Genomic DNA, 14,723 nt, shown 5'->3' with positions numbered 1-14,723 from the left:
CAAATTTCAAATATCGTCTTAGATAATGCACTTGCCAAACATATAAATATATATGGCTGAATCGCGATATATTGATCATGTTTGCAAGTCGCCCGGTTACTGCAATATGCCAGCTAGCGTTCTGAAGTTTATTTAGGTGTATGATTTATTGATGACAATTGTGGGTTTTTTGTCACCATGTTGGTTTTTTGTTCGGTGAAATGAAAGATGAAACATTAGATTTCATTATAATCGTTGCAAAGGTGATATTATTTATTTTCGCTATTCTGCGCGTATGTTGTCCAAGGTGTTATAATGTAAGATTAGAGAATGACCCGATATAAAAATACGAGAATAGATCATATTTATAAACTGGATTGAGTTCAAGTAAGTAATTTTAACGACAATTGAGGATATACGATAATAAGATCTTCCGCCCATGCAGTTTTGGATAGGATAGTACTTTATTGTGACCAGGGCAGGATTTAGTCTACATGAGGCCGTAGTCTACGACATTTGTGAAGTCCATCTTTAATAATGGATCGATGATGACGTCATACTAGGCATTTCATGTTTATGTAAAATGTAAGGTGACGTCATAAATAATATTTGATTGGGTATGATACGATCCGGCCCTATATAATCCGACCCTAACAACTTATTTTTAAACATGAAATTCAATAAAAAAAATTTACATTTATTTAGCTTTGGTTAAATTTATGCGATATCATCGTTAGTCGCGCGATAAATCTCCATCCGAGGACCGTCAACCTGAGGTATATGAACAAGTCATCGATCAAGACGAAACCATGATGTACACACATCTAATAAGTGAGTAATTATTTTAAAATTAAAATTGATAGTATGATTAGGTTTTTAAAACGCGATTAGGTCATTATTGGATTCTGAAATTTCATTCACCGAAATCGCGAGTGGGAATTTCAGATTTCTAAAAGTTTTTTGATGGAAGTTATGGTAACCTGAGGTAAAAAAAAACGGTAATTGTCAATTAGGAGTTGAATGTCGAAGTCAAAACAGATTTCGAATGACTTGAAGAGGATGGTAAAATCTTTGTTCCCGCCGCAGACATTATTGAAGACCATTGTTCTGTTATTTCTTCATAATTTTACCACATCACCTGCTCGGAGTTCACAATTTTCTGACAAATAGATTTGAGAATTGATAGAAACCGATTTTTGGTTATTCCGATACCACAACCATTCAGTATCGCATCTTTATTTAAAATAGATTTACGTCCAAACCGTGGCCGTTTTATCAGCATGGGTAGCAGTCGATTGAAATCTGCATTTGTTTTCATATGTTTTTTTCAATTGTCTTAATGACAGCGGCATACAGCTTACGTCATTCATTTTTGTCTTCGTCAACGTAATTAGCCAAATGTGATTGGTAAGAATTTATCTTTTTAACTGCAAAATCGATTCTGGATTTACACGTTCAGGTGTCCCATGAGTTTGGACACTTTCCCATTATGTCGGTTTTCTATATATAATATTCCTTTGTATACTTTGGTTACCCAGTTGTTGGAAGCTAAAATGGTTGCACTGAGACATTTACTTTCTGTGTTCAATTTAATGGAGTTTTTGAGGAAGCGAGATATAAACGCAGCGCATGTTACATTATTTGACTGCTTTATTCACATTGTCTTGAGTATCTAGACCAGACTTGTGCAACACGCGGCGTACGGGTCGTCCTTTTTATTGGTAACAACACCGTCGGCGTTTCCGACGCTGTGTGAAGTGATTACGTCACATTGGGTTTAGAATCCGTCTGACAAGGATTCAATAACGTGATGTTTTTATTGGTGCCGCGTTGTAACTAAAAAGGTAAAATATACCAGTGAAAAGCAACGTTTATTATGAATGGCGGAAGTTCGACACTGAGTGTTGTGTAAAATACTCCATTGTTCAACACGAATCTGGAAAATCATGCATAAACAAGATCACTCTAGACAAAATTGAGGAATCATTTTGCAGATGACCACTTGCAAGCTCAACTTCGAGTTACTAGAAACTAATAAAGTTTTTCTAAGGTCCGGCCATCAGCTACACTGCTACACCATAATATTACGTTTTTGGCCTTTGCGGCAAATAGTTGCATGTCCCTGAAATAGACCCTATCTACAATGTCGAGACTGTGCGAATTCCATGAATTGATTCTTGTCTGATATGCCAAAGTTAGATCTTCGAGTTATGCATTTATTACGGGATACCTTTTTAGAAACTCAAGCCTTAATGCGTGCAACGACTTGATGGATATGTATATTTGTGCAGTTGAATCTTGACTGTCTATTTCAGTTCATAACAGGGTTTTTTCAGAACGGACTTAGGGACTGACCCCCACTTGGTTTATATTAGCGCCGAACTTGTGCACAACTACTTGAACCTATGCCGCATGCCCATTGTATTAAGCAGCCCTTTCTTCCTGGGATAATCTTCTTGCAGCAGCAGATATTCTGAAACGGGTCTTTTCAGCATACGTGTATGTTATATGATACTCACGCGGTGACCGTACATTTGAACCCATGTACATTTGAACCCATGCGTATATCCACGGGTTCAATCTATATGCGGGTGCTAAAACCCATGGGTTAGGGTTAGTATGGGTTTAACTATCCGTGAAACAAAAAAAATTCCATAGGTGCAATAGCATACAGGTGCAATTGTCATGGGTTCAAATGTACGTGGGTTCAAATGTAATGGAACCTACTCACGCATTCGGCTCAGTAAGGCTTTTGAATAATATAAAAAAAGAATATCGATTTGAAGGTCCGTTAAGCAGATTTTTCTGCACGGGTTTCAATATTGCCAATGTAAACCATACTATCTAGCTTTCGACTGTCGAGTACGCGGTCAGATGCATATGCATCTGTGGTTCCGCCAATGCAGCCTAATTCGTTTCAACAAAATGGTTGAAATTAAAAGCCACTAATCCACTCGAAGCAACTAAAATTTCAAAGAGTACTGTTATCCGCACTAACGCGAAACAGTGAAAAATACCAACTGTATGTTTAGCATCAATGACTGGTACGTTTGTGACGTACTCACTAGCTCAAGGGTAACTAACTATACCGCGGCATCTGTTCTTTGTCATCTCAATATAATGAATACAATTAGTATTTTTGGAAGAGTGAATTTAGTCACGCCATTCACGATATCCAGTAGCTGTTATTTTATCTTCTCAGATCTTGCTTAATCAGTTTCAATCCCATTTTTTCTGCACAGGGAAACAAAAATGAAACCCACAAAATTCGTAATCGAAATAATGAGTTTCATTTATTTTAGGACGCCGTTGTATTTCACGCTGTAAAAAAACGCTAAAGGCTGCAAACTCTACGTACCCACGTATAAATGACTGATAATAACTCCAAGATGAATAATCACGAACAAAAAACTTCTATGTCTGAAAACAAGGTTGATCCCAAAAAATCCTTCTTCTTCTTCCAGACTATAGCCTTTATCTCCCAGGAGAAGTCATATCAATACGACTGCAAAGTTGAAACGGCTTTCATACGGAGGCTTCTTTTGATGTGATTATCTTCCATTATCATCTTGTCAATTTCATGCCAATTTCTCCGCAATCTTTATATTTTCATACCGTCGGGGCTTTTGGTAATACAAGTTTTAATTGCTCAGGATTTCAGTAAGTCACGTTCACCCTATATCGGACAGGACTCTTCATTTGTTGCGGTTTAATTATCACTACGTACGAATTAGAAATGTCTTGTCAAATTGCGTTCTATTGTATTTCTATATTGAGCTAAAACGTTAATATTGATTTTTACAGCGAGATCTCTTTTGTGTTCGACCTGAAACGCGCAAATTGACCACAAAATGAGTCGATTCTGGTCCGCCGTAAAGCCATTAGATGTTATTTTATTCAGATTGCAACAGACAACCCCATGGGATAGTTACCACGCCAAGCTTAATTAGTATTAATGTTTTAAGAATGTTTCAAATTAGCATCTATTTTTGTTAATTAAAATAAAAGTCCAATTATAATAGAACTAATTGCAGAGAACAGTGGTCTACGACATAAATCAGATGAAAAATCAAGGAGACGAGGAGATGTTCACATCAGTTGCACGGGGCTACACTGCTGGGAAATTTTCAATGTCTTGTTTGTGTCTTCTCACCCCAGCAGCTACGTCGTATTGGACGAAGAAGCGATTTCGTTAGATATAGTAAACCCAAGTTATTATTCTCATAGTGTAGTCAGGGTGTATGATTTTAGTATAGTTCGGGCGGCCAACATACCATCAAATTACAGCTTCATGTGTAATGTGTTTGCTGGTATTTTTACATGAGAAAATGAACCTATGTTGATACTTCAAAATTGTGTGACTTTCTATTTGATTGCCTTTTTTTGTGTGTGTTTTTTTTTTTTATAAATTTTCCATCATGTTCAGAAAAGACAAACATTTAAAAATGTTCGGAAGTTTGCACATGAAAGATATATGTTGCACATATTTTTTAGTGGTCTTTTCTTGACCTCATCCTGAATACGATATCTTACAAAAAGATAATCGTGGCATATCGGATATTGATTTCCAGAAAGTATCAGAATATGTTGATTAGATCTATCAAGTAGCCAAAAGTATTTCATAACCTTTTATTTTTCTCGACTTATTAATACCTAAAAGTTTCTGTTTCATTCAGTCATTTATTCGTCGCGTCATTTCCCGATAATTACTGTTATTCGTTCGTCATTTTACGTACGATTAACTATTTCGACGCAAGAGCATTAACTGTAATCCTATTTCACGAACAAGCAAGATCGGACATCAGTTTAACGAATGCCTTAACCCGACCAAATTCGGTCGAATGATTTACGGCAGATAAAACATAACAGACGGTATAATACCACGCTGTCAAGTATAAAGTGAACACGGATTTGTCCGACGAACAACATTATTATAAAAGTAATCCCTTTCATCATAGAATGTTATATTTCGCCGTTGACAGGGTAGAATATTATACAGGCCGATATTTGTAATATGGTATTTAGTCTAGTCTGAAATTGAGGCCAGTCAATATTGTCATCCCATTAACCCCGCATTTCACAGTTATACAGTAAGTCACTGTTGGTTATTTGGTGGGTGGCAAAGCCTTTGCATCACGGTCGTCATTAATGTCTTGACATGAGATTTTAAAAGACTCTTGAGGTGATCTTCGCCCATGTCTACGTCGCATTATCACTAAAAATCGTTAACGAATAATTGTCTAAAATCCGTGAAAATTACGATTGCCTACAAGCCCAATTTAAGCAGTATTCTTATGGGTAGATTTTTATTTTCTTAGTTATGAATTCTCCTGCAATTGTATACGTATTATGGTAATTTAATATACTGTAGCTTTCAGATTTCGATTTCACTGAACCGTAAAGAAAGAAGAGTAGTGGTATTGATGTTTTTGCATTAAAATGTGCTTATTCAGCTCGTTGGACTGATAGTTCAAATGCAGGACAGTGTTTATAGGTAGCAATCCAGGTCGGTTCCTGAATCTTGTTTGAGTCATTGCGCAGCGATTTTGAAAATTCTTAGAAACTTATTTAATTTTCGCTAAGATGTTCAAATGACAAAATTCTTGTGAAATCCAAATTTTGTGTATTTAGGTCTTTTGTGAAAAAAATTCCAGCAAAAGATTCCAATTAATTTTACGACATTACAGATTCTCGACAGAAAGCTTGCGGTGTCACAATAAGATTTTGGCCGTAGGTTGTAGAGGTTATGTATGCATGGACTTGCAGATGATAAAGTAACGAGTTTAGATTTACCTCTAACAACAAAAATATAATAAATATACTACTATTTGTGACGAAACAATTGGCTTAATAATACGGTTCGTCGGAGTAAACAAGCTCAAGTACAGTACCACAATATTTATATTTGTCGGATTACATGAAATTCTCCGAAGTACGCCATGTTTATGTACGGTTATAGCGAAAGCAGCGTAGCAATATACAAATAAATGCATTGTTGTCGGGTCTGTATTCAAAATGTTGATATAAAAATAATTTACGAAACTACTATTTGCAGTATGTATTTAAGCGACAGTTCTGCCCAAAAACTAAGTGGTCGGCATTTGAAGTGTTATGGAGAATTGTAAAAGCTTTTAATCTGTCCTTGGGGGCATCAGTTTTAATTCTGTCAAACTGAAATTCACAGTAGCAGCAGTTCATTTGACGGTACAGTACTTTTTGTGGCCTGTGGTGACTAAAAAAATATTATTTAAAGTTATCGAGAGAGAAACAAATCCTGTATATACTTAACCTCGCGAAAAATTATAAAAATACAAAAAAACAGATTCCAGTCAAACTCACGCACATGTATTTTTGAAGAATTTGTTCAAAATAATACCACTTGCGTAATTTGGGAAGGTCATAATAATATTACAGATGTATATGAACGCGCCCGTCAGTTCTAACTAGTAGATGGCTTCAACAAAATTTAATACTAATACTAATACAAAATTTGAAAATACTGAAATTATTTGAATCGCGTTCATCCCCTTTAACGGCCTCAAATGAGTCCGCGGAGCGTTTGAATGAGACCGCAACGAGCCAGAAAATCACTGCGGGCCGCAAACGTTTTTGCGTACTATAACTATCAGCCAAGTTACGATTTACGTTAGAATTTACATGAAACATATGAAGCAAGTTTATTCACATAACATTAATCGAGTCAATAATTACTGGTTACTGAGTAGGGCTGGTCATATATTCGAATATTCAACTATTAGAATAGCAATTTACAATTCGAAAATTTGGTAACACCTGACGCGACAGGTCACTTGCGCGTCGCATAATCAAACGATTGGATTTCACAGTAACTCGCTTGCGGATTTTCGAAGAAAACACGAGTCGGCAGTCGGCACACACGTCGACAGATACCTAAGTAGTGTTCGAGCAAGGAGGAAAAAAAAATTTTCTGGTAAGTGTCAATGGTGGCAAACCAAATTTTCTAAATTGGAAAGAGGCAATACAAAACACTAAAAATAAAACGGAGAACACCATAAGTTTTATTTTATGATGGTCGGCGACCGATTAAAAACGCTTTTTAGACATTGCAAATAGCAAAATTTCGGGTGCTACCGTGGTATACGTACCAGGGCATTTCCCCTTAAGATTCATTGTTTTACTGCCTCCACATTGGTACGTACAGTACTGGAGGGTGCGCCGTAAGGGTTCTACGAGCAGCTCAGATTTGTCGAATTCACAAAATACGAATCAAAACAAAATTAACCGGGCACTTTACTAAGCATTTTTGTGTCCACGGATTGTCATGATTTTTTCTGAGTATTGTTGCTTTAATTTTGTCAACAGTTTTTGATTTACTAATATACTTTTAAATATATTTTTAACAAGTTGTACTTTCTGGAAATTTATGGCAGATAATAGGATTTTTCCAACGGCGATAACAAATTCGCAAGATCGCGAAAACTATAATCGGGCAATATATGCTTACATTATTATGTTTGCAGATTGACGTGGCATTTTAAAGAAGCAATGCTTTCATATTTTCGTAAGTCGGCGCAGCCGCGAGTTACCATGAACACAAATTAAAATAGAAAGACATTTTAAATTCTCGTCGTTGTAATGGATTGAATATTGTGCGACAGAAAAGGCCATCATACACTAAAAAGTCGGCTCTTTTATTAAATGCGTAATTGCGACGAATTTCTGATTGTGAAATTTGTTGATTTCTGTTGTGTTTGGTTTTATTGCTTTGCTTCACACAGAGTGCGGTTGCAACAACCGCACCTTGAGTACCCAAAGGTTTTTGCCGGCGAGAAAATGTTCGGACCTTGACTTTTATTTTATAAGATCAGAATAAATTGTAACTAATTTAAAATGACAACTTTTGGGCGATTTCATTCATAGGTATCAGGCTACTTTGCCGGCGTTCTTCCTCGTGTGAGTAGACTATCAAAAACAAACTACGGTATGCGAAAACTATATCCATCAATATTATTATTAATATGACGTGCGCGTATTTGCTATAGATGTTTAGAGTTTTCACAACAACTAAGAAAGTAGTAGAATGCCGTAACGTGGTCAAATTATCACTTATAATCGGAAAAAGTGCTGTAAAGTTGATGTAGTCCATTTAAATCAGTAGTGAGTCTACTATTTTGTCGAACATGTTCAGGTGGTAGTTTAAATTATATCTTGCTGGTGTTTTGATTTAGCCTGTTCGAGTATAAGAGTACGGTTGCTGAACTGAGATTCGATGTATCTAGATTAACATATGAACCCACCTGGTTGTTGATGTGCAGAACTGAAGCAAAATATCAATATGGAAAACTATTCGCTTTGGTCGACCGTGTAGCTCACAGCGGGCGACATAATTATTTAATAGTCACCGAATGGTCTGTGATGCTCACAGCTCACACAACCAAAAAAGCAAACGGATACATGGCAATTAATTTGTATATATAGTTCCATAGTACATATTGTTTATCAATCTGGCGTCTCTGGTCTACGATAATTGTTCCTTATTTTTCGGATGTCCTCATTAAGTTGATGATGTAATAGTTCACAGTTTACTTTATGCTAGTCTACAGAATACCTGGTCTTCAATAAATTTATCAGATACTTGTAAATTTTAAGTAAATAGGTGTAAATAAATTTTCAATAAAATATCAGAGGAACTCAAATTTTGAAATTCAACCCAATGTATTATATTTGCTTTCGTCCTAGGAGAGATGAAAGCTTGGTAAACTTTGTTTGTAATCTAAAACGGTTGCCTGACGAAAAACTTTGTTTTATTAACTACCGTACGTCGGCATAAACCTTCACTGCGTTCAGTTGTCCTTCAGGCTGAAGACTTCCAAACATTTAGTTCTACCGGCACTTCTCCATACACTTATAGTTTCAATGATTTGTAATTAATTTTTATTGAAATAGAATACGATAGACCAAGATTGCTTGGGGCATCTTTTGAAACCCATAATGTACGGTAAGTGACTTCAGATTCGGATAACATCGGTGTTTATGTGTATTTCTCATAGACATTTGGGAATTTGTGTTCATGCAGACATCAATACTTATTATACACCGTGATCGTATGATGAATTAGTTACACGCATTAGGTAGAGTAATGAAATTCATAAATTTATGGAAGCAGATAGGAGAAGAGTTGATGGAATGAAATGCAGTTCAATCTAGTTACAATTCGTCCAACATTCCATTCACAGAGTGACAAAAAGTATGATAGTTGTAGAATTCAGTGGAAGGATAAAAAGTAAGAATATTTCGCACCGTTTTGACGGTATGTAAACGACGTATCATGATGAATAATATATATTCGAATTTTTTATTAGTATATTTTGCATTTGTTATGCTTTAGTATAATATTATAACAATCAGTATAATACATGAAACGAAATGGATCCCACGAACATACTTCACGAAAGTAACGATGAGATAGATGAACTGGAATCACGATGGCTTTTAACTCGCAGAAATTTGGAAATTGGACCGCCAACAAGTTATTACCTCGGTAAATATATATGTTAAAACAATGTTGCTGAAAAGTGAAAACTTTGAAAGGTTTTATGAGATTTCATTCGAATATAAATTTAGTCTTCTCAATCAGTTATCCAAAGGGAAGGTACTGGTAAAATACATTCAAAGATATGTATTTGGCGATGTTTCAGTAAACGAAGAAATGCCAGACATTTTTAACAGTACAGTTTAACAGTTTAACAAAACAGTACGTTCACTGCAAAAGTGTGGAGTATATTACAAATTTCTAACGAAAAAGTAGGGGATATATATTTTACCGCATCTAAAACACACAGATACAGCTTCTTTTCATATTGTAATACATTACGTAGGCTACACAGCTTGACTATAAAGGAAAGCATATACACTTTTGTTGCTAATTTTGTATGGTATTTTTGAATTATTATTTGAAAAAAAATATTGTATTACAGTGACAAAACTTTTATGGCCCTCGAACGACCTCCCTTTTAATGCATAAAACAAAAATTGTTGTATGGCGTTTTCTTGTGTAAAAAGCGTAGAGTAGACAAACGTGCCTACTGTTATGTCTAATTACCACAGAAATAAGAGTGCGTTCTAATTTGAAGTCTAATGCGGCGATTGTTTATAGGCTAAAACTAATGTGGCCCGCGCGCTACCGTCAATGTGCATACTTGGCCCAGTAGTACATAGTTTGCCGACTACTGATCTAAAACATATCAGTGACATTTGCATTGACCAAATGGGTTTTTTAATACAAAATAGGAAACTTGCAATTTTACGCTGTATTTCCCAGAAGATAAATAACGTTTAATGATAACATGGCTTACCTGAATAAATAATTTTTGATTGTTATTACTCATTACAATCGATACCGAAGGTTTCGTTCATATACTTCATGATAAGGTAAAATTTATTTTCATCTGACACCTGCCTGGCGTTTCAGAGAACCCGATAATCTCGGTATGGCGTCTGTAAATAATTTGATGAAGCTATTTATAGGTACAAACATTAATAAACCGCGATCAATACACACATCTATCGCTTGCCGGCGGGTATTTCGGAAGCAATATTTGGCTTGCGGGATGCCCTTGAGATTACAAGAATGCCTAACGAACGAATATTTCGCTTTATCTAGTACACTGACTGATGCTATTTTTCGCTTGTCTTTTTGATGAATTTCACTATTTGAATGAAGTGATTCCTGAAATCTTGTCATTTTATTCACGTATGTTTAAAATAAAGGAAATATCTCAAATCATTGACGTAGAATTGAATCGATTTCAAATTGTGCATTTTTAAAAAGGATTTTATAATGATATGTAATCTTGAAAAATCAATGGTGTAAATAAGAAGAATAATTACGTTCCTATTATTTTTATATGTTCATAGTAAGATATTCTAATCTAAACTTGTTCAGCATAGTAAGAGGGGAATCAACTTTCTTACGTGTATTTTAAGGTTAAAATCAGTTTGATGGCGTTTAAAAATTAGATTTTAAATTATTTCGATCGAAATATCTTGAATGTAGATTAGATTAAGAAAAATTATTCGACGACCTGCCTGCACGAACGACTATTATTATTCGCCCGTATTTTCGGAACTTGGAGAAGATGTTGAGTCGCTTTACCAACTTGTTCCAAATACATATATATATATGTAATTTCAACAGAGTCATCTGGAGAAAAGGAAAAATAATTTTTACTGGTGAAAGCCGCCAAGACATCCCTTACAAATACAAAAAATATTACTTTAGAAATAAAATAAAATGAATAAAAATCGTATGGAGCTGTACAAATTTTGAATGGTCCCTATTTAAATAAAATTGTCGAATGAATAATACATTGAATTTGTTTATATCTATCAGTTGTCAAATCAAGATCGACGTCACCTCAATTTCAATTCTCGAACTTCAAAGAAATGTGTTTTTGTATTAACATTCACTGTGCTTGAATTGGAATGTTATATTCTTCATGAGACTCTGGAATCTTCAATAAATTTGTCGATAATACAATTTGAAGGAAAAACCTTAAATACCATCCATACAAATCATAGTACTTATATGCGACTTCCACTTCCGTAACGGGTTTGATGCTCATTCGATTGTTTTTAACTCCCTGACTGAAGAACACTATTATACACATTTTATTAAGAAATTTATACCAATTCTTCCGATGTTTTGTTTATGGGAAGATTCAGCAAATCAGATTTTTCTTGGACACGTTGACACGCACAGCTTAAGCCTCACGTCAACGGTCTTTTTCAACAACTGGCATCGCAAACAATATTGAGCTGACTCTGACTCTTCTTCACTTGATATTGCGCGCTTGTGATTTATCTCTTCGTAACGAGGTGATTCACTTTTTCCCTGAGTGAATTATTCTCTTTCAACTGAACGCAAAAGTTCACATACCAATGAGATATTAATAATATGATGATTTGATGATTTTAAGGACGTTTTCTGTATTTTGGCCATCAATTGGAATAACACTTTTCGAAAATTAGAGCAACATTCCATATTTTAAGTTGTTTCATTCGCATGGTATTTCAGGTCATTTTGGTTTCAATGCATTTATAAAAGTTTCGTTAGTCGGATTAAACCAGCACTTTTTTAAAGACTTTCCGGAATAATTGAATCCTACGAGATATACGATGCGGTATATAACATTGAAACTTAAGCGAATAATTGGTTGTAATAACTCAAAACAAAAATTCGATGAGACGTATCCAATGCAGGATATCCAAAAATCGTCGACCAGGAAGTAGGTTTGAAGTAAATGACGAAGTAGAAACTTTCTTTCAAGAATAGATTTGTGTTGTGTGTAGACAGAATTTTCTGGCTGGGATCAGCCATCGCAATATTTTGACGAACTAGCTGAATAAGAAAATATGCATAGGCCACATAAATGTAACAAAGAGGGGATGGGATCTCCATAACTTGATATGTTTTGCAGTTCTAGAATTTAGACTCAATACAACAGTGGAAGGAAAATAATGCTCGGAAGATAACAAATTATAGGTCCAGGTTAGGTTACCAGTGCGGACTTGGACTCCAGAAACGCCAAAAAGAGTCAAATGTCTTATCTGATATAGTTTACGTATATTATACAGTAGATTGTTCACTTCCTTTACTATTCTCTCTCATTATCTATTTACTATTGTTACAGGTGTTGCATCAGCACGACAAGGAGCCGTTAATTCTCGGTCCAAATCGGCAGGAGATGCAGTTACAGGACATAGGCCAAGAGTTTTGATACAATCATCATTTGGTTCAAGTAAGAGATTGTATTTAACATATAGCATGCTTTCGATGAGTTTCTCTATATTTTATATTACTTGATGAGGCACGCTTTCAAATTGATAGAATAATTGACATACTAGTCAAGATTTCCAATTCCAAATGAGAATTCGGTTTTTTACTACGCCTACCTGCCATCTTGCGGAATGCGTTGTATCAACATAAAGTTCGAGATACTGGCAGTGTTTTTACCTTGCAAAAACAAAAGGAATAAATCAAAATAAAAAGTATGCTTTCGGAGTTATCTACATAGCAAAAGTGAACAATAACCAGCATGTGACTTTTAGTTTAATTATAGGAAAATCCAAGATTTCAACGACGTCAAATTAACTATTTAAACGCGAAAAAATGTCTAATGAAACAACCGTTTTTTTCTTTACTTTAACTTGCCTATGCCTAGGCCATAGGTATGCCTAGATTACCATTCAGCATTAGAGTAGTGCGATATCAATCATAGTTTTAGACCGCATTACTAGAACTGTCTGTACAGCCACAGAAATCGTTACGTTTTTATGAAATACTTCAATAAAATGCTTTGTTTTTGAGAATACCTTTGCATACCAGCAGCAAACGACAAACGATCAGATATGCCTATATTCTTCTTTATAGTACGGTCAGAGACTCAGAAAAACATAGAGGTTGATGAGGAGGTGAAAATGGTGATGCTGGGTTCTTGAAAGCACTTCATCACTTAGATATATATATATATACTATTTATTTTTCTGAGGCATTTTTGCTAAGTAAAAAGCGCATTGTTTCGCTATGCCTCGAGTTTTATAAAGCACAGTGCAAGTAGCTTATAACCCCGTTTACCACGTTCGTCAGAAAGCATCAGAAAGGAAGAAAATGCATAACCTGGAATTATACAAAAAGGCCATATTAGATTCCGGTTGTTGCTTCACTCGGCGTGGTCTGGCTGCATTAAACCATTTTATATTCAAATGCCTTAGTTTCAATTAATCTTCAACGTTATAACATGGATATTGTCGTTTGTCACAGTTGTTTTGAATTGTAGTTCCATGCATGATAATGAAGAACGCAAAATATGTGCATGACTTCGGGCGCGCGCTGTGGAGTCGAATAAGCGGGATTAGTGGTTTTGTGTATCCCTCCTATAACAACAGACAAAGCGTCGACTGTGTCGAGTATTAATTGAGTTTGCAGTACTTCTATCGAACAAAAATCATGCTATATATCGAACTATTAACAGCTTTTGTTGTTTCTGTTGGGGGCACGTCTATTGACCTTTTTCCAGATCAATTTATTGGAAATTCGACGTGATTTATATGTAAGCTGTGGTGCAATGATTATCTTCTGAATCATATATATTACATTCAACTCCAAGTTCTTTCAGTGCTTGGACTGCACCATTTAACCACTCACTTGTATTGTAATTGATTACAAACAATTGAAAAACTATACAGATATTGTGTGATATGTTGGCACTGTTTTTTAATAGTTTTAAATATTTAAAATCACGCATTGTAGTCTTGTATTATCCAAAGAATTTATATATATATACCTGTAGGCACGGTAGAATTGCCAACGACAAGAAAGGCCATCTTCATGAATCCAACATCGTTTCGACTCCCAACTCTGCGGGCAAGAAGAAGAGCCAGCGAATGGTCACCGTTGAACATCCAAAGTACATAGTATGTAGAAATTTTTACATTTATTCATAAATATTTCTATGACAAGTGCAACGGAGGACAAAAAAGATCATTTATCTGAGTCAAAATTCTATATGCGTTTATTGGACTTCAAGCAAGCTATTCGCGGCACTAAATAATGGGTGGTTAATGGAGCGACTTTCAGCAACCAAAAATAAGCACATATTCATGTTCTCGTTGCTGGTAAACCACGAATCTCTAAAAACGACATGATACGTCCACGAATATTTCAAAACGACATGATACGTATAATGAAAAAGGAAACGTTAGAA

General features: G+C 35.3%; 1 protein-coding gene across 2 annotated transcripts in view; it reads left to right on the top strand.

Annotated features, from left to right (window-relative positions):
- Positions 1–773: 773 nt before the first annotated feature.
- The window catches only part of LOC120347437 (3',5'-cyclic-AMP phosphodiesterase 4C-like), a 123,243-nt gene continuing 109,293 nt past the window's right edge, over positions 774–14,723 (top strand). The window contains exons 1-3 of one of the 2 annotated variants that reach the window (XM_039417408.2): positions 774–810; positions 12,651–12,758; positions 14,310–14,433. In XM_039417408.2, coding sequence (XP_039273342.2) covers positions 789–810; positions 12,651–12,758; positions 14,310–14,433 — 254 coding nt within the window. In that variant the 5' untranslated portion in view covers positions 774–788. Of the gene's footprint in view, positions 811–9,369; positions 9,500–12,650; positions 12,759–14,309; positions 14,434–14,723 lie in introns of those variants that run through there. The other variant, XM_039417407.2, reaches the window with a different exon arrangement.

The sequence above is a fragment of the Styela clava genome, chromosome 11, assembly GCF_964204865.1.
Source record: "Styela clava chromosome 11, kaStyClav1.hap1.2, whole genome shotgun sequence".
Lineage (NCBI taxonomy): Eukaryota > Metazoa > Chordata > Ascidiacea > Stolidobranchia > Styelidae > Styela > Styela clava.
The sequence above is the reverse complement of the archived record's forward strand: the minus strand, read 5'-3'. Positions and strand labels throughout refer to the sequence as shown.